We start from the raw sequence: 20,672 nt of genomic DNA on the forward strand, positions 1-20,672 counted from the left end.
AGCCCAGTCTGCTCTGATTGGTTAGCTGGCCAGCTCATGTGTGGACAATGTCCCTACCCTCAGCATATCACTTACAATGTGTTGGAGCACTAGCCAATACAATGGTGAGTGTTACAAATAGTCAAATATAATGTCACTATGTTACAGGAGTAAACAAAGGAGTCCAATAGAGGCGTTTCAGACAGGAGGAGGGAGTGTGTGGAAGAGAACTCCGTCAGAAAGGAACTTTGGGAATTTAGGCTTTGCAGAACATTTACGTAGAGAAAGTGAAATCCCTAAAAAGCATAATAGGGCCCCTTTAAAAAATAAATAGTTTTCATGAAACCCTCTTTAACAATTATTTTGTAAACAGAGTTTACCTAAAACTAAAACCCTAATAAGTTCACACATCATAAATATTGAACATTTTTCTAGCAGGATTAGCTGCCAAAGAGAGAGCATGAAATGCTGCTGAGTGCAGATAAAGTGACAGAGTTTGTCTGAGAGCTGCTCATGTTACGGCCAGTGAGACTCTTATTGTGTGAAAGCTGCACAGAGGGACAGTTTGGAGGTTTTGGAAGGCGTCCAGGCTGAGGTGACCTCAGCATCAGTTTATCTCCCTGCAGCAGCTCCATTAGCTCTTCCTCTCTCTCGCTTTGCCTCATCCAGCTGCAGAAGAATCTGTTTTTCAGTTGGGGGTGTTTGTAAAGGTGCGAGCTGAATGGTTAGAAATCGGCTATAAATCTGACCTGCGAATAGACCCTGGGGGCGTGAAATTGACTCCATGATTTATCTATCCTGCAAAGAGATGCTCATTTACGACAAACTGGTAAGATAATCAGACGCAGCATCCAACTTAGCACGTTTACTCAAATATGGTGAATGTTAGTGGAATAGTCATTTCAGTTCTGGGCTACAGACTTTTTTTAAGGAAAGCTAAAAAGGGCCCTATTTAGCTTTTTGGGGGTTTCCCTCTCCTGTAGTTTGTTAAGTTTTTGTGGATGTAAATGGTCTGCAAAGTCTTCATTCCCAAAGTTCCCTCTAAAGTGAGTTTCTCTCACACATACTCCCCACCACCCCCATCCTGAAACCCCTCTAAAGGACTACTTTACTTCGGTAACATAAATACATCACTATGTAACACCCACGCTTCTATTAGCTAACGCTCAAACACATTGTACGTGATAGGCTAAGGGGCGGGACATCTATAAGCTGTTGGGCAGACTGGGCTCTGGATTCAGACAGAGGGTGAAAAAGGTGCTACTGCACAGGCAGTATGAGGAAATAAGACATTTAAAAGCACAAAAAACTAATATAAACCTAAAAGTGCTTTCAGTTATTGAAGTTGTATGCTGTACAAGCTGTCTCACTGACATGCTTGGGTAATAAGGTGACTTCCTCCCGTCTATCAAAGGACGTTTGATTTGTGCTGATCATGGTGATGAATATTAACCTGCGGCATCAAATTCTTGAAGCAAAATCAATTAAGCTTAATCCTCAGTAACCAGCCTGATTTATTCCCCCTGCGTCATCAGCCTCTAATCAAACAGCTCTGATTGATCGCAAGTCATGTCTTTGCATGATCGTTGCACTGAGGTTTGTTATTTTGCCAGACTGACCCCCTGCTGCAGTGCAGTAAGGGGTTTTATGCTGCATGTCAAATAAACATTTAAAATGGTATGCAGCGGCAGGGGGCGGGAAGCCAAATTGGATCGCGGCGAGCTCACCCTGGCCCCAGGTTTCGGTTTGTCAACAGACTGAGCTGATGGATGACTTAGTTCTTCAAATCTGCTCCTTTAATGCACTGTTTGCTTTGCAGCTTGGCTATCTCAACAATTTGAAATCGTGCAATGTGGTCTCTCAAAGGGTTTAGCTAAATCAAGGACACATTTGTCTTGTTCAACCTGTTCAAGATCAACTGATCTCAGTATTTCTCCTGCTTGTGTGTTTTCAACTGCTGTTATACATGCTGCTGCTGGGTGCTCTAATTCTGTGTACCCTGCTTTGTGTGTGTGTTTCTGATTATGTTTTGGTCACGTCCTGGGGCCCACTTACAATTTGGGTACAAAAAAAGCCTGGTCCCCACAAGGTAACTGCTTTGTTAATGACTAATGACCCTAATGGGATGAATATAAGTCAATTCACATTCTTCCTGTGTGTGTGTGTGTGTGTGTGTGTGTGTGTGTGTGTGTGTGTGTGTGTGTGTGTGTGTGTGTGTGTGTGTGTGTGTGTGTGTGTGTGTGTGTGTGTGTGTGTGTGTGTGTGTGTGTGTGTGTTAGTATAATCCCAGTGAGACCCCAATGAGGCTAATGCCGACCTCAGCGCACACAAACACTGTGTCCACATTCCATGTTATATACAATATGTTAAAAATGGACACTGTTCTGTAAAAGGACTGTGAAATCAATTGTTTAGAAAACAGCGACAGGCAGATGCAAACTTCATGAATACGTTTGATACACTGACAACTGAAATTGACTTTAACCAAATGTATTATGTCAACAGATTTCACATAGCTGTATTAGGTTAGTTGAAAGCAATAATGTTAAGATTAAATAAAAAGTATTAGTTAATTTAATTAATGTTAGCGTTTCAGTTTTTTCAGTGTCGTTTTTGAGATTTGAACAGTGTTTTTTTATGGAATGTAATTACTCTTTTTGCATTGCTTTGAGGGACAGTATTGTGTGACAATCACTGGCTTAATACAGTCAAGCACTTTAGCTTGCATATTGACTGTTTATGCACTTACTTACAATATATTGAATCTTGGGATGACTGATGTATGGACTAAAATATTACTACTTAATTTAGTATAGACAGTCATGGTCCCCCTAGTGGATGCCTACTAATTTAGGTGATATTCTGACATTACATCTCACCCTCCATGTGAAAAATATAACTTATCCAGTTAAAAACCCCAACAGCAAATTTGATTTAGACGTTCATGGTTCCCCTGGGATTGATCTTGATGACTTCAGTGATATTCTGAATTTTCCACTGAAGCCACTAGGGGGTTGCCGTTTGTAGTTGAAGTGAAATGCTTCGATTTAGAACAGACACTACACAACTATTGCCAGACATTACTAGATGAGTGAGACAAATGCAAGTTAAATGAACCACTAACAACTACAAACTATTGTGTATATTTACCTGGAACCTTTTGGATACTTTTCCATTTTCTCATTTGTTTTCAAAACCACAAGCACAAAATATAATAATATGTCATTAATTCAAGCTCATAGAGTTTTGGCCCATGCATATAGAACAAAGTCTATGTCAGTAAAAAAGTAAAGGAACAAAAGTTATATTATTACCTCTTACTACAATTCATCAAAGTGCATGGATATCTTTGGAAAACAAATGCTACAATTTGACATTTAGTACTTATTACATATAATGCTTATGCCTAGTATGGAATTTGGGAACATTAATCTGCATTCTGAAAGCTTTGTTTTTATGTATTTTGACTCTTTTCCAGGATATGAACTGGAACCACCACTTTGTTTCCCTTATCTGACTTTATATTGGTTTCCATCAGTATTTCCCTTTCTCCTCTTGGTACTCTCCTCTTTTTCATATTCTTCCTCATTTCATTCACCTATTCCCATCCACAGATCAACCCCTCCCTCTCTCCCGCTCCTCGCCCTCCCCACATTGTCACTCCCCTCTACCTCCTTCTCCTCTCTCCCTCCACTCACTCGTTGCAGTGATGAACCAGCTGCTTGGACTCCACTTCTCCTCCTCTTCCTCCTCCTCCCCTTCTCCGTCCTCCTCCACGTCTCCTCAGTGGGTGTCCAGCAGTGATGTCGGGGACTCTGTAGCAGCATCTGGGGGAAGGACAGAGCAGAGGAACCCCTCGGGCTGTAAACCAGGTGGAAAGCCGCTGTGAAAACTGGATGTGAAGGTAAGACTGTGAGAGTGACTCTAGAAAGCCAAAGACCCTCTTTCCATTCACTGTTTATGCACAAATGTCTGATCTGCTCTGTTGTAAAAGATGAAATGTTTCTGTTTCTTGTGCAATCAGCGCTGTTACACATCATTTACGTCAAGAATGGTGCAAGGTACAGTCTTGTTATAAAGTTATTTAGGGAAGCAGGGAGTCTGGACATTCTCACTTCCAATTGTTTAATAATGGACATTGTCTTGAACTCTGTCTTTTATATTGGCAGCATTTATTTCTCTCAAGTGTTTTCTTGTTATTTGACCGCCAGTGAAAGTCACATTTGTCATAGTATTAGCCTGTAATTTCTGCCAAATGCACTTCTGGATTATGTCTTCCTAACGAGGATCTTGGCCTTATGGATGAAGAAATGTCTTTGAAGCAAGATTCTAGAATTGCCACATTTAGATACATGAAAAACCTGTCACCCAGCTTCCAAAATAAAAGCAAAAGTATCTCCTACTTCCTTGGTAAACAACAATAATGCATCCCTCCTTGCTCCGATGTGAAACACTGATCTGTTTGCTGTATTGCCACGCTTGCAGCACCCTTTATCTCCCCAGCGCTGTTGTTTCAGGTGCACGGTCCCTTGATGAATTATTAAGAGGACTCAGTTGAGCATAGATACAGTTCAGCCTAGCTTCCTGGGCACTGAACCCCCTGCAGAGCCCCGTCCCATGGCCTCCGGCTGCGTCTAAACCCTGGGAAGAATCTTAATCAGAAACATACCTCGGCCTCTGATCTGCACAGAGCGGTCGCTCAGCTGTCCTGGTTAAAGGGACAGTTCTCATGTTTTGTATGAGGAACTTATCCGTTGTCAGTGTATTACCTACAGTAGATGGAGGATGGAACAGCCTAACTTTGGAGAAACAGGCAGGAGTTATCACATTAAAGATTAGCAGAATAATATTCAATATTTAAGCATCCAATTCAAACTCACTTTGACGGTGATGAAGAAGGAAGGACTGCTGCCAGCACAGCTCAGAGTAGAACAACAGTAGTGGCATCATATGAATAATAAGTTTGCTCCTCAGCTTCTCAGATAACAATGGTAAATGCTAAGTACCGGGACAAGGAGCAGTGTGTGTTTATCTTACAGTAAGTGCCTCCAGGGAACAATGTAATCAGAAGTGTTTATGAAGTTTTTATATCGAGTCTTTAAATACGGAGGTTAGTCTGGAAGTCAGGTTAGGGGTTTTATTTTGGGACAAGGCTAACAGGTTTATAGTAAAATGTGCAATGATATTGGATTAGATTCAACTTTATTGTCATTGTACAGTACAAGTACTTAGGACAATGAAATGTAGTTAGCATCTAAGCAAAAGGTGCAGAGTTTGTTCAAGTATAATATAAATATATATATATACACACGTGACAGATATAAACAAACTGACTGTATTTACAGTATGAACATTTAACAGCAATATATAAATTGGAAACACTATAAATCGGGTATAATAATATACAGTATATTACAGACACTATCCACATAATAAATATCAACCAGTATTGATGTTTTAAATAATATGAGGTCACATATTGTTATTGTTTCAGCTGTCCTTGTTTTTTTGCAGGACTTCCGTTTGTATTTTACTTAACTTGGCTATTGGAATTTATAGATTATTTCTTAGATAGGTTTTTTTTAATATTTGATGTCTAGTGCTTAATTGTGTGTTTTGCTTGTTGTCCTTTGGATTAATCAGTCAAGCAATGCTGCTGAGGAAAAGGGAAGTGGAAATACATATCTGAGCCACCTAAAAAAAACATCAGTGTTGCTTACATCGCTAAGTAGATGTGTTTTTGTGTACATTTGGTTATTGCAGGTTCACCAAATTCACACATAAATACTGTAAATAGTCGAATCAACAGTACAACAGCAACTCTTGTATTCTGCAAGTACTGTTGGTAATAAACTGAATATGGATCATTTCCTCATACAACCCAACTAAAAAGATCCAAACTATCCTATTAGAATCTATGTTGTTAAAGGGGGAGTCTTCAGAGGATTCTTCCTGCTGACACTCCACTGCAGCAGTACGATACTATTGCCATGTCAAGTCCCTAATTTCCCTTGAGAAAGAAGACTTTAGTGGACTTAATCAAACACCTCTGCTCCTTTCCCACTTAGAATCTGTAGCACCCAGGGGACTGAACATGGCGATTAGTCTGCACAGGAAACTTCCCCGAGAATAAAGTGTGATGAAGAGTAAGTAGAGGAGACGGATAACTCTCCCAGCTTCAAGATCTCATTTGCACTTTCAGGATTAAGGAGGACCTCTACCGGTATTAAAGAAGTGGCTGCAGGAATATTGATTGTTCAGTGTAATTACTGCTCCCTTCTGCTGTGTTTTTGCTGGCAACCTCACAACCTTCTCATTCATAATGGTCATCTTTCTTACCCCTGGTCCACAGATGAGGCCTGCGAAGAAGCATTTCCTATTTCTGAAAGAGGCAGCGCTATCCTCCCTTTCAGGTCTGCAGAAGCCATTTTTAGCAGTCGTGTTAGAGGCTCATTTTAGTTTCTTCAGACTAGGCTTTTATATTTACTTCCTATTCAATCCTTGCACAACTGCCTATTTACTTGCTGCAGTAGTGATTTATAAATAAAAACCGGAACAATTTACCGTGACTTAAGGACACTGAATTTTTTCTTTTTACTCTTTTCTGACACTTTAAACAACTGACCACGACTATTTTAGTGCATTTCCAAGCTGTCTATAAGGACATTTTGAACTTGTAACACATTAATGCTTTTTTTTTTAAACTGCAGAGCACTTAAGCATAAACTCACACTGTAGAAAACATGGGTAAAGATGTGCGTTCTTCTCTAAGGTCAAACATTGTATACATGTCTGCTCTAAACCTCCTATGGGAATAGCACTCCTATTAATACTGTATAGGATATCGTATCTCAGCACATGTGATGTTGTTACGTAACCAAGAGTGAAATATGAGAATGTCTTACAGGTAAAAAAAAAAAGGCAGTAAAAGGCACAATAATAATAGAAAATGAATAATAACAATAAGTTCCATATGGAATCAGATGCTGCACAATCTAGGTTCATATTGTTTTCCAAATTCTGAAGAAGTGTAATTTGTATGGACTTGAAAGAAAAACAGCTCTACAGATTCATTCAAGTATAGCACATGAATTGGTATTCTCTCCCACCTTATGTTACAATAATGTTAAAGAAAACATATGAAGAATTTTGTCGGACTACAACATCTACTGTACTCTGTCTGATGTCCTTTAGCTAACCCTACACATTTTAGCATCAACATCTTAGTTTTTTGTTCAGCAAAATACTATCTTTCGACAGCAGTTCATTTCAAATTATTGAATTGCATTCAGAAGCTTTTTCTTGAGCTATCATTCTTTTTACATGACCCTTGTCAGCAGATGGAACTTTCCCAAATTACATAGTCCTTGATTTTTCTCCTGAGCAGTTCATCAACTTCTTTGCTGGCCAACAAGTTGAGATGATTTTTTTTACCGAACTTACGGTTTTTCTGAAGTTAAGAATGATCTTTCAAATTGACATTTTCATTTGAAAAGAATAAGAAATTGTTAAATTGCTCAGAAAAATGTATTTTTGTACATCTGCAATTCCATGACAGATATGTAAACTCAATCATAAGTTAACAATCATAACCTCGGGTCAAATCATTTCCATAAAGTTCACATTTTTATTTTATTATTATTTTCTTTACACATGCTTATACAACAACAGGCATATCAAATAAAACCATTTCATTCCACAGTTAACATTGGCATGATTTTTAAAGAAGAAAGACAAACCAAAACTGAATTTCAGACATTTCAGACCAGCTAAGACCTTCAGGTCTGGTGACGTCAATCAAGGAGCCAGATTTAGCAGTTGTTAGATGAGATGTGATTGTCTCCTGTGACAGATCTCCCACTCTTGTCTGCCTACTCTAACATGTGACGACAACAATGCATCATTCTTCCTGATCTCACTTCCCCCTCATTCACAAATATACATCATAAACACCATTAGGCAGTTGTTTGCTAACTAATGGCCTGAGTATTCCAGTTTCTCCAAATAATCCTGAGGCAGTTTGAATAACATTGCCCTTTCTCACTTCAACACAACAGCATACTCAAATTTGCTTTCCTGCTATTTTATTGTAAAATCAAACCAGCCAAACACTAGGATATTTTTCAATTTTATGATCACATTCCAGCTTAAAGTCGTAAAATGCTGCAGTCATATAATCACATGCAGGGATTTTGCACAAACAGCCTTTACTATCACAGTGTTTAAATATGACCAACTGTTAGAAGTAGTGATTGCCCTGCTCACATCATGAGGTCAGCTTCACCGATTGGGTGTTTCGTGGCTCCACGATGATGTTGACGTTGGTTAAGCATCCACAAATGGTGTGCCAGTGAAAGCTTAAGAGATAACACAGTCCAAATACGGCTTAATGGATGAGTGAAGTAAATTAGGAGAGTAGGAAGAGTAGAGAGACACAGAGAAAAACAGGATGGATGGCACCCTGGTGAAAAGGTTGGACAGGGAGACCGTATGATAATGACTCTAGGGAGAAGGAGGGTGACAGGGTCATCGCTGTCAGCCCATCTGTTGTTGTGCACCTGCAGTTTAATTGACTGAGTCCAAATTTTCCCACTTTTTGTTTGCCACAGTTGTCATGAAAAACAGCAACAGCTCTGTAAAGCAAACATGAATCACGCCACTCATAGTCAAATACAAGCTTCAGTAATATAAAGCAGGTCATCCTCTGCAAAGGTTTGATACTTGATATTGTTGGGTAAATAGTATTATAAAGATTGAAAAGCAGCTTCTGATATGATTGGGCCCTACACTACGTTCACACAGTATACAGCACACTAGGTATGTCTATATGTTGATATATTCCTTATACAAGTTTGACCTCTTGACAATTGAATTGATATTCATTTTATTTACGTAAATGAAACTTTATCTAAAGACAAGGAGTATTTTAGAGACTAACAGTCACTTTATTTGATTTGATTTATGGAGCTGAAGTTAGAGCTGCAACAATAACAATAAATCAATTAATCCATCATCAAATATTTTGATAATCAATAATATTTTTTCAAACAGAAATGTTAAACCATTTCTTGGTTGCGGCTTCTCAACTGAGAATGAGGGGATTAGAGGGTTCTTGAAAGAAAAAACACCAAAGTAAAGACAAAAAAAAAAGGTTTTGGGAAACTGAAGATCCTTTTTATTGTTCTGATTTAGTTTTGGACCAAAACCTTACTTGATGTTTAAATATATATTTCAGAAAAAAATATCTTAGTCTGTCTTTTGTTGAGACTTGATTTCTAAGACATAAAGATAAAAACATATTCGTTGTGAACTCAGAATATTATATTTTCAATCCTTCAAAAAGTCTATTTCTTGTACCCAAATCTTAATTTAAATGAATGTTAGTATGAAAAAGCAATTGTGTCTTTCTTTACCTTCTGACGGTGTGCTAACTGCAGATTAAAACACAAATTTCACATACTGTATATGTTGTTTAATGTTTGATAAAGGCTCAGTACAAAAACAGTTGTGTTTTTAACAAACAAACTGGAGGAGAAAAAGTGTATTTGTTGGCGACTATTTTCAGCGGCAGAATAATCCAGAACTAGTGCTCTAGTTAGGATTTCATTGACACAAAATGTATAAACCTATCATACAGTACCCTCCAGAATTATTGGCACCCCTTTGGTAAAAATGAGCAAAACAAGTTGAAAAAAATGTCTTTATTGTTTTTCCTCATTTTATTTCATTCAAAATATGAACAAAAATCGAACCTTTTTACTGAAGTTATTTTTTTTATTATGTTGACTTTAAATAAATACTTTTCTCCAAAACATGTGTGCCACTATTATCGGCATCCCTTCATTTAATATTTTGTGCAGCCTCCTTTAGCCAGGATTACAGCTCTGAGTCTCCTCCTGTAAGGCCTGATGAGGTTGGTGAACACATGACACGGGATCTGAGACCAATCTTCCACACCGAATGTCTCCAGGTCCTTCATATTCCGAGGTTGACGCTTGTGGACTCTCCTCTTCAGCTCCTCCCACACATTTTCAATGGGATTTAGGTCTGGGGACAGTGTTGTCCATGGCAAAGTATTTTTTTCTGTGGTAAGTAAACCATTTTTGAGTAGATTTTGAGGTGTGCTTCGGATCGTTGTCCTGCTGGAAGGTCCAACCATCGCCCATCTTAAGCTTCCGAGCAGAAGCTGTCATATTTTCATTTAATATCTGCTGGTATTTGATAAATTCCATGATACCATGAACCCTAACAAGATGTCCAGGGCCTTTGGATGAAAAACAGCCCAACAACATCAAAGATCCACCACCTTCACAGTGGGTATGAGGTGCTTTTCTGTGTGGCTATCTTTCTGTCTACGCCAAACCCACCTTTGACATTTGTTGTCAAAAAGCTCTATTTTGGTCTCATCTGTCCATATAACCAGGGGTGCACATAACTCTTTCAGTGAGTTACTCAGGTGAGTACCAGGAGATGGTGTTTGGTACTCACCCCATATGTAGCGTGGTCTTAATAAGTGCAGTCTTCCTCACTGTCCTCCTCAGTGTCGCCCCCACTGTCCTCTGATTCAGCTTCCTGCATGGTAGATGATGATGATGCTGCAGATGCACCTCCCTGTCCTTGGTTGAGCCTCCAATTAACTGTCTCCATCCACAGGTCAACAGCTTGCTTTGGGTCAAATGTCTCTGTGGTCTGCTTTGACAGGTGAATGTGCATCAGGGCTGAGAGACGAGCATGTGACAGACGGGATCTGTACTTGGTTTTTATTATGTTGAGATGTGAGAATCCCCTCTCACAAGCTGCACTGCTTAAAGGCAGTGTAAGAGACAGCTTAACCACCTTGTTGATGTTAGAGTAAGCATCTGGGTTACTTGTATTTACTATTTGGACCAAGTCATACACAGAAGAGGCTCCCAGGCGTTTTCCTGCCTGCTTTAAGCGCATCCATTCTGTCACAGTGGTGTCTTTGTCAAGTGCAAGGTGGCCTCATATTTCTTGAGAATGCTGCAAACTGTTGTGTTTCCAAAACTGTGGAGGTCTTGCAGTGGCTCAGTCAGTAGGGGCTTGGACTGGGAATCGTAGGGTCGCCGGTTCAAGTCCCCGAACAGACTTGAAATATGGAAAGTGGACTGCTACTTGGAGAGGTCCCAGTTCACCTCCTAGGCCCTGCTGTGGTGCCCTTGAGCAAGGCACCGGACACCTCCAATCCCCCCTCCCCATTGCTCCCCGGGCGCTGCACGATAGCTGCCCACTGCTCCTAGTACTAGGATGGGTTAAATGCAGAGGACCAATTTCACTGTGTGTGCTCTGCTGTGTGCATGCATGTGACAAATAAAGAGGGTTTCATCATCCGATTCTTCTATCTATCTATTTCCTGAGGCCATGTTGAAGGATCAAATACTAAGAAATGATCACATGACTTGAGGGAGTCGTATCTGATTTCAAACTCTTGAATTAACCCCCTGAGTAAGTTTGTCTTGTCTCTGTCAGCATCAGCATTAGAAACAGTGTGTGCCCTGTGGCCTGCTCCATCAAGTAGAAGTGTGAACTGTCCAATGGCCACCATGAGTTCATCCTTACATTCTCCAATGGTCAGCTTTTCCTTCTGAGACCTAATGGATGTGGTCTTCAAAATGTTGCCAATGTCAAGCATGTTTGACAGAAAGCACTGAAATGGTCTGTGCAGATATGCTGCAAGTCACTGTTATCACTCGCTAGCCAGTTGCATTTTACTGGCTGGCAATAGTCTTGATATTTTTAACAGTGTTTCATGCCTCCATGCAGACCATCTGATATTATGAAACTTACCCAGTTTCACAAAGGAGATCCCATTTTCTTCACACAGCTTCTTCAGTGCAACAGGTTTTTTTGCTCCACCTTTTTGTAAATAAAACTGTAGCAGCTTGACCACAGAGTGATTAAATGTCTCACAGTAAGGAACGTTGCGATCAGCTGATTTTGCACAATTCTCCAGTGTGTGTGCGGTGCACAGAATGTGCACAAGGGAGTCTCCAACAGCAGCAAGTTGCCGGAGTTTTGGCACAACGCCGTTGTACACACCGACGTTGACAGCAGCCCCGTCTGTGCACACAGCGACCAACTTTGTTGTCCAGCCATCCAAGCCTGTGTCCTGGAAAAGTCTCACAAGTCCCTCTGTTATGGCCTGCGCGGTTCGGTCAGCACCCAGTTCAATCAGTCCAATAAAGTCCGAGGTAAACTCTCCGTTGCTGGACACAGACACAATGTAAACGATTTCCTGCTCAGTTTTTGTGATGTCCTCAGATCCATCAAAAAGCAGCCCCTAAAAATCAGACTGCAACTTGGCTCGTAACTCCCCACTGATGGTGAGCGATGCTCTGCATGATCCGTGTGCCCCCTTCACGTGAATGATATGCACCTCCGACATTTACTCCTAGCCGCTTCAGTAAAGGAACATCCTCAGAATAGGAGGACATGGGACATGCGTGTTTAGCTTTATGGAAGGCGAGGAGAAAAATATTAAACAGAGCTTGCCGCTGTTCTTCATTCAGCTTGTCTCGCCATCTGGCAAGTGGGCGACTGGACATTTCGCCTTGGCTAGCTTGTTTATTAGCAATGGCTTGGATCACATTCATGTGCTCCTTGCTCTTTTCATGTTTGTCAAATAAAGGATGGTTGAAATTCTTTGAGCCTTTATAAAAACGCACCTGTTTTGTCTGCTAGATGTGGATGTGAGCGGCAAATCTTGCACCACATTTCAGTGCGTTCATCGTTAGCTTCAAGCCAATGCACATCTTGGAGCCACTTTTCAGAAAAAAAGTCTTATTTTCTTCGGCTCTGGCTCCAGTTTGCGTTTCTTTGTAGGTGGCAAAAAGCCAAAGAAGCTGCTTAATGTCTGTTGCTTTTTGGACATCTCTGACAGTAGTTGACAAGGAACATGTGCAAGGTTAGATAAGATCGATCAAGTACGCAAAGGCGTGTAGTAACACAGACTGGCATTACGCATTCCTGATTGTTGTCGCACATGCGTACCTGCGTACCAGTTATGTGCAACCCTGCATATAACCCTGTCCCATTCGAAGTCCCAGTTACATTTGGCGATGCAATGGTTTTTTCCTGGCAACCCTCCCAAACAACTTGTGGTGATGTAGGTGACGTCTGATGGTCGTTTTGGAGACTTTCTGACCCCAAGACTCAACTGACCTCTGCAATTCTCCTCCTGTGATCCTTGGAGATACTTTTGCCAGTGAACCATCCTCCTCACGGTGTGTGGTGTCAATGTACACACACATCCTCTTCCAGGCTGATTCTTAACCTCTCCTGTTGCTTGATGCTTCTTGATTATGCCCTGATAGTGGAACTGTTTCAAGACTTTCTTATATCCTTATCCTAATTTGAGCAGCTCAGCAAGTTTTTTCGCAGATCATCACTGTGTTCTCTGGTCTTTCTCATAGTGATGAATGACAAAGGGAATTTTGGCCTGCGTCACCTCATATTTATACCCCAGTGAAAAAGGAAGTCATGGTTGACCTCTTAAGAGTTTCTAATCAAACAGGTGAACCTAAAAATGTAAGTTATGACTGGAAATATACTTCAGTTAGATCTTAATCAAATGATTTTGATGGCACACATGTTATGGAGAGAAATATTTATATAAAGTCCACATTTGTTTTTCTTTTAATAATTTTACTTCAGTGAAAAGGTTAGATTTTTGTTAATATTTTGAATGACATATTATGAGTAAAACAATAAAGACAGTTTTTGCATCTTCTTTTGCTTATTTTTACTAAAAGGGTGCCAATAATTCTGGAGGGCACTATAGGGTACTATAGTTTAGGTTATCATGGGATTTATTGAGAATAGGTAAACTACAGAAGATCAAAATTATTAGTCAGTTTTCTCTTGATTCCTGCTTTTCTAATTAAAACACTAACTCTGAGTCTGTGTTTCTTCTTATTTCCCAGGGGAAGCGCCAAGGTCATGATCGACTGGCCCAATGTGACAGCGTCCAGCCAACAGGAGCTGGGCCTGAAACCTGAGGATCTGCAGAAGTCCAAATGTGTCCTGGGTTTCATCCCTGTCATCTACTACAGCATTCTGCTTTGTGTGGGAGTACCAGGTATGTCTTAGTGACAAATGTTTGCATGTTTGTCACCCAAATGAAAGACAATTATTTTTTTCTTATACCTAGTGGTTAATATGCAATGGTTTAAATGTTGTATTTAATTGATGCACTACATGATTGTTAAAGTTGCATTTGCACTGAATCACAATCCCAGTACAGTTCAAATTGCTGCATTGATATCTATTTATAACAGTGGGAACTGCAGAGGACAGAAGTAATCAATACACAAGTGAGTTGGAGGTACATTACAGAGCTGTAACAGACCGGTGACACTGTTGTGGCACATGACGAAGCATGAATGGCTCTTTTCACAGGTTACACAAATCTAATCATCTTGCAATCAGTGTGTTTGAGTTTATGAGTATTCATCTATTTGTCCATCCCTCCCTCCGGCCATGTCTCCTTGGAATGTATCTGCTTCAAAAGGTTATCACCTGATTTAAGTGGAAATAAATGTCACATTGATGGACAGCGTTCACCTCGGCATTTTTCTCATTACTGTGCTTCATCCACAAGTCGTTGGTGGTAATTTGGTATTGAACCAGCAGAGATTTAGACCAAGTGGTTATCAAAAAAAGCAGACGTGTCACCAGACCGTTTGGATGAGTTACTTAATTGTTCCCAAAGGAAAATAAATAGAAAGGCCAAAGGGCAAGAGTCAACAGCTGTATGCCTGAAGGGGTCTTAAAAGAAGGGTGATTTTACAGATGCTACACTGAAAATATCCTGCTGACAACATGTAAAAAACACATGCTGTGTAAAAAAGATATTGTGTGACAACAGTACTGCTGTGGATGCATAACCTTTAAATTGATTAACTAACCTGCTATGCCTACCACACATTTCAAATGACAAAAATCGTGTTATAAGAACGTATCATTTTTAAGAAAGAAGTCGGGGATTTGCAACAACTTCTCAACAGAGCTATACAAGCCAACCTAGCACAAGCTAGCAGAATACTAGCCACCGCAAATTTGGCTACATTTATTACGTTTCCTGTTTCGTAAAATTTGAGATAACTTAAGAAAGACAAAAAAGCTAAACTTCAGTTTTAAAACTTCAGGTTTCATGCTACTATCCACAGCTAACTTTGTTTGCACTTATTAAGTTTCCTGTTTTGTGAAATTTGCATTCACTTCTTAACAGAGCTAAAAACTGATTCTAGCTAGCATGCTACTAGTCACAGCTAACCTTGGCTACATTAAATACCTTACCAGGAGTTGAAAATAAAAATGTTGAGCACTTCATTTAGTTAGTATACATATAGTTAAGATATTTTAGCATAAGCGGAAAATGGCATTCTATTTGTTTTAATTGTTTTCCTACATCTCATTTTCTTGGCATAACTTTTCCATTATGTCTGTTTCTTTCAGTCAACATCCTCACAGCCGTGGCTTTATCCAGGCTAGCATCCCGCACTAAGAAAGCTCTGTACTACTACCTTTTGGCCGTGACTGCGTCAGACATTCTCTCCCAACTCTTCATCATCTTCGTCGGCTTCCTGCTTGAGACAGCAGTTTTTCACCGAGACGTCCCCATACTTCTGCTTCACTCGGTCAGCGCTGCGGAGTTTGCCGCAAACCACGCCTCCATCTGGTCCACCGTGCCCCTCACCGTGGACCGATATGTGGCGCTGTGCCACCCCCTCCTCCACCGCCAGATCAGCTACCCGGCCCGGGCCAGAAAGATAATAGGGGTGGTCCTCCTGTTATCCCTCGTATCGGGCGTGCCCTTTTTTTGGTGGTCGGACATGTGGAGGAATAGCAACTCTCCCACAGCCCTGGACACCGTCCTCATATGGATGCATGTAACTATAATCTACTTCCTGCCCTGCAGCATCTTCTTGGTGCTGAACTCTTTGATAATCCACAAATTGAGGGTGAGGCAAAGGCAGCAGCCATGCCAGGAGGAGGGTGGGTCAAAGATTGCGTCTCCTCGGCTACTTGGAAAAACTACTGCCATGCTGCTGGCCATAACGTCTGTGTTCTCTGTGCTGTGGGCCCCCAGGACAGTGGTGGTCATCTACCATCTGTATGTGTCCTCGGTTCACAGAGACTGGCGCGTCCACCTGGCCTACGACCTGTCCAACATGCTGGCCATGCTCAACACAGCAGTTAACTTCTTCCTCTACTGCTTTGTCAGTAAGCCTTTCCGTGGAGCCGTGCGGGATGTCTTGCTGCTCAGGGGGGGCCCACTTTATCCTCAGAGAGCTCTTCCTCATCCGCAGGCCCCCACCAATGCCTCCATCTCATCTCTGTACAGTGGGAACAACAAGCGTTCACAGCGAGACTTCACCCCCTTGTCACCTCGCAGAGCCAGAAAGCCCTCATGACCCCCGTGCCCCCTTCTCTTAATTCAAAACACCCATCATCCCACGGTCCCCGAGCACTTCTGACCCCAGAGACGTACACTGCATTCCAGCTACGACCGTGGACAGCTGCCAGTCAGCCCGGAGCTTTCTAAAAGGGCCTAAAATGAGCTCACAAGAAGTATGTTTTTTGTATTGTGTCACGGGCTGTTGTTTTTCCATGTAAATCAGATAACATGACAGCACATTTGTTTTTGTTTTTCAGAAGAATTTGATTTGTGGTATTTCTTTCCATACAAGGTAGTAATGTGATTTTTTTTATATTGTTACAATAATGCTGAAAAGAATTACGGCTTGTTTTCCTTGGGGTTAATTCAATAGCTGGATCCATGATAAGGACACAGCATAGAAAAATGGGAGGAAGGAAAGTGATTATTTGCATTCTGCTACAGTAATTGTAATCCGTTCTACCCCACATTAATCATGTAAAGTGGTTGGTTTTAATCTACTTAAATTGCCCTTCTACAATATCCACTCTGGAAGCAGCTAACAGGGAGGAATAAGAGTTTTTAATTTGAACTGGCTGCTATTTTTTTGCAGTTGTGTAAAGATGCTAAATGTCCAAAAGACAATCCGCCCTGCTGAGCATTGCCAATCGAGCAAAGAAATAGCACTCCGCCTCTGCAGCGCGCTCCCAGGCACAAAAACCCCAGCTGCTAAGCCGTCTGTTTATTTTTCATGAAATGCAACTGGATGGAGCCTTAAATGAAAGCTTGCTGTTTAAGCGGCAGGAGTGAAGACCCTGCTCTTCAAACAGCCCCTGCGCTACATCCCCAACATTTCCTCAGCTCTGGCTAAACAAACCACAGATTAGCCTGATGGTCTGCACAAACACACACATGAGCTCACAAGAAGGTACACACACAGTCATGCATGTACTTCCTCACACACACTGACGTCAGCTTGTACATTTCCATTGGCTTCAACGGGACTTTCATGTAATCGTCGCAATTTGATGAAGTTTGATGTTGTATCAGTGTTGTGAAAATATAACAGATCTGCACTTAAGCTTCTAACAGCTACTTTGCATATGTGATTTTTAGGTTTTGGACAAACTAACTATATATTTTTAATTAAGCAAACTTTTATTCAGATTTCTCATTGAGCAAAACCTTGTTCTGTCAACTGGGCTTCTAATGGTATCTCAGTAAAGATGTTGAGCAATTTCTCTATAGTCCTATAAATGCCACTAAATTAACTCCTGTTTTTACATGGAGCAGCCTCATTTTGAACTAGATCAAACCAGGAACTGAGCGTAATTGGTATATAATGTATAGAAAATAGACCATTTACATACTGTGGAGTCCAGTTGTTGTACATTTTTAGTTGTGTTGGTATCTGGCATCGTAAAGATTGTCTTACACTGAACTTTATAGGCACGATATCTAATTTTCTGCCTACTTAGGGTCTCATTCAAAACATTAACAAAAGTGTTTGAGGTATTGTGGATTATGGTTTTTCTTACAAATATTGCCTTCAGTGTTCAGAAGGTTTGTAACTGGAGCCGAGTTATTGGCAGAGCTCTCCTCCTGCCCGTGATTACACTCGGTAAACATGTTGAGCGAAGCGTTTTCATGTGCAAAATCAGTGTTTCCCCAGCTCTGCTCTCTGCAGAAAAAGAACGTCCGAGGGGTCTGTGAGCTGAGTTGCCACTAATGTTTGCTCAGCTTGTTTCTCTGAGAATTTAAGGTCCAGTCATCCAATGACTAAGATCCTTCATCCGGTTACAAAATATTGTAGAAAACGACTAAGTGTATTGCAAAAATGTGTTATGATATGTATGATAGCTTCTGGACAGACTACCACAACATTTACAGATGCTGAAAGGAGATATAACACTTCAGTCAGTATAAACAAGACACACAGTAAGCTTGAAAAAAACTGCTGATTTTTCAAGGTTTGAAATTGTTTGAAACTTTCCAAATTTGAAAGTTGTTAACCCCAGCAGCAAATGATCACTCATCTCTGAAGTAATAACAAAAAAGCTGTAATGTTCAACATATTTGCAATCGTTAGTTTTATAGATCTTCAAAGCTTTTTCTATTTCATGGAGATCTTTCTGAATTATCTCATACATGTTTTAATGCTTCACTCAACAATGCAGTCTCCAGTACAGTATATACATACATCTCCCTGACCACCCATTCAGGTTCAAAGTTTCCGATGTAAGCCATCTGCGTGCTCCCATTCCTTTACAGTCCTCATTGTGTTTACTGTAACGGTGAGAGACACTGTGTCCGTTCCCCTGTGCGTTAGTCTCTCATGTCGCCCCGCCGTTGTCCCACACTGAGTTCTGAGAGTCCGTACGCAGATGTAGATGCAGATGGTTACTTTGAAGATGTTTCCTGCTGCCTGACAACAGCAGAGGGGTGTGTGAGAGAGCGTGTAGTGACGGCGACCTTACACTGGTTAAAACACTGGGGGTCAGAATAAACAGTTAGGACCGTAATATGATGCTAAGATGCAAGAGCAGGCTTTGATTAAACTTTAATGGAGCTGAGATGCAGCATCTACAGAGCTGTCATGAGGCAGAGTAAGGGAAGACACTAAAGGTTAATAGTGTGGAAAACTAAACTAATAGATAAAATAATGAAGCATCTCCAGAGTTGATTACTTGATTTTGTAATACATGTTTTCTGAAATATTATGTTTAATTATGAAAACAACCTTTCGGTTATGAAATATGTGTTAATTTGCCTTCATTTCCACAACAGTTAACATAATAAGGCTACACTTGATGTTGACTTTAATGAAATGTATTATGTCTACACAATTCACTTAACTGTATTGTAGCTTAGTTGAAAGCAATAACACTAAATAAAGTTGAACTTAGTATTCATTGCTTACCTCAATATGTTTGCTTTCAACTAATTTAATACAGTTTTGTGAGGTCTGTTGACATATGACATTTAATTAAAGTCAACGTTTCAGTTTTTCCATATGAATCATATAACAGCAATCCCCCTAGCTAAAAATCTTCAAAAGATAAATAAAACTGGAACGTTTGATAGTGCCACAGAGTTTAAGAAAAACAACTTATTCTAGGAAAACTACAAGATACACATAAAACTACAAGATACACATAAATATGGTAAAACTAATTATATAACAGATATCATTATTACACTTCCCACTTGATTACTTACAGTGAGATAACTTTCGTTTTGCATGTTGTGTAAATCTTCAGACATCAAAAGATAAACTTGGTAAAATAAACCCCTTATTGGAATTATTGATGTTTTCTTTCCCCTATTCCGAAAGAAACCATGTTATGGAAGCAAAACAGCTCACAATTGTTGTTTGTTTTGGCCTGTAGCCTTTCCTAGAAGAGCAGGTAAACCCCTCTGGCCACACGTCCCCTGTCTGCCTGCCACCTGTCCTTTGTGCCTGTTTAAACAACTGCTTCTGTCTCCTGACTGTTTCTATTCAGTCTGCCTGCAGCTCAGCAGGTGTCAGGAGGCATAAAAATGAAAAGACAGAGCACCACAGAGAGTGACAAGTGTACTATCAGATGCAATGTCTCGATACAGAAAGTGCATACCCTATGGACAGTTAAAGAAACTAAAAGATGTCTTGGATGTTGCTTTTTCTAGAAAATGGAAAACACAAGTCGTGGCTCAAACATGCATATTTCTTGATTTGTTTGGGTTTACTACATGAGCAGATTACGCATTCATCTTTACTTATGTGCATTTACAGAATGATCAATTGTATCATATTCATCCACTGAAAGGGTTTCTGGCTTAAGCTATTTCTTCAAAATGTATTTTCTAGCTGCAACACTCAAAATTCCAAATAAGTATTTTGTTTTAATGTTCTTGGATGTTCATTGTTAAAGTCCTAAAAAGGAGTGTGTCCAAGTTAAAAGTACTTTTTGTTCAAATAGTGACTGAGTTGTAAGATTTCTCAGCAGGTGTGAAAAAGTGAGGGTTGATAACTGCCATTGAAATGTACAATATTTTGGTAAGTAATTGAATGCAACAGTTCCGAACATTTCATGTGAATAATGTCTGAACTCTTCAAAAACATGAAAGCACTGCTTGTTTGTTCAGTAAGTTTAAAGTTTCGCTTTTAACATGGAACATCTGTTTCTCTTGATGTACAGACAGAAAAGCCTCTTGTGTCCCTGCTCCAGTGATAAAGGTTAAAAGTCTTGTTCTCCTGCATGTTGTTGAAGTGGCTTCATGTGCATTGTTTACATTATTTCTTTTGGCACACATGTAA

At 40.2% G+C, this 20,672-nt stretch overlaps 1 protein-coding gene across 1 annotated transcript; it reads left to right on the top strand.

Moving 5' to 3' along the window:
* The first annotated feature begins 13,935 nt into the window (after positions 1-13,935).
* Positions 13,936-16,412, top strand: gpr142 (G protein-coupled receptor 142). The gene is made up of 2 exons (XM_063893556.1): positions 13,936-14,074; positions 15,454-16,412. Exons 1-2 carry the CDS (start codon positions 13,936-13,938, stop codon positions 16,410-16,412), a joined length of 1,098 nt encoding a protein of 365 aa, XP_063749626.1.
* Positions 16,413-20,672: the final 4,260 nt, after the last annotated feature.

The sequence above is a fragment of the Eleginops maclovinus genome, chromosome 10 (genome assembly GCF_036324505.1).
Source record: "Eleginops maclovinus isolate JMC-PN-2008 ecotype Puerto Natales chromosome 10, JC_Emac_rtc_rv5, whole genome shotgun sequence".
In the NCBI taxonomy this organism is placed as follows: Eukaryota; Metazoa; Chordata; class Actinopteri; order Perciformes; family Eleginopidae; genus Eleginops; species Eleginops maclovinus.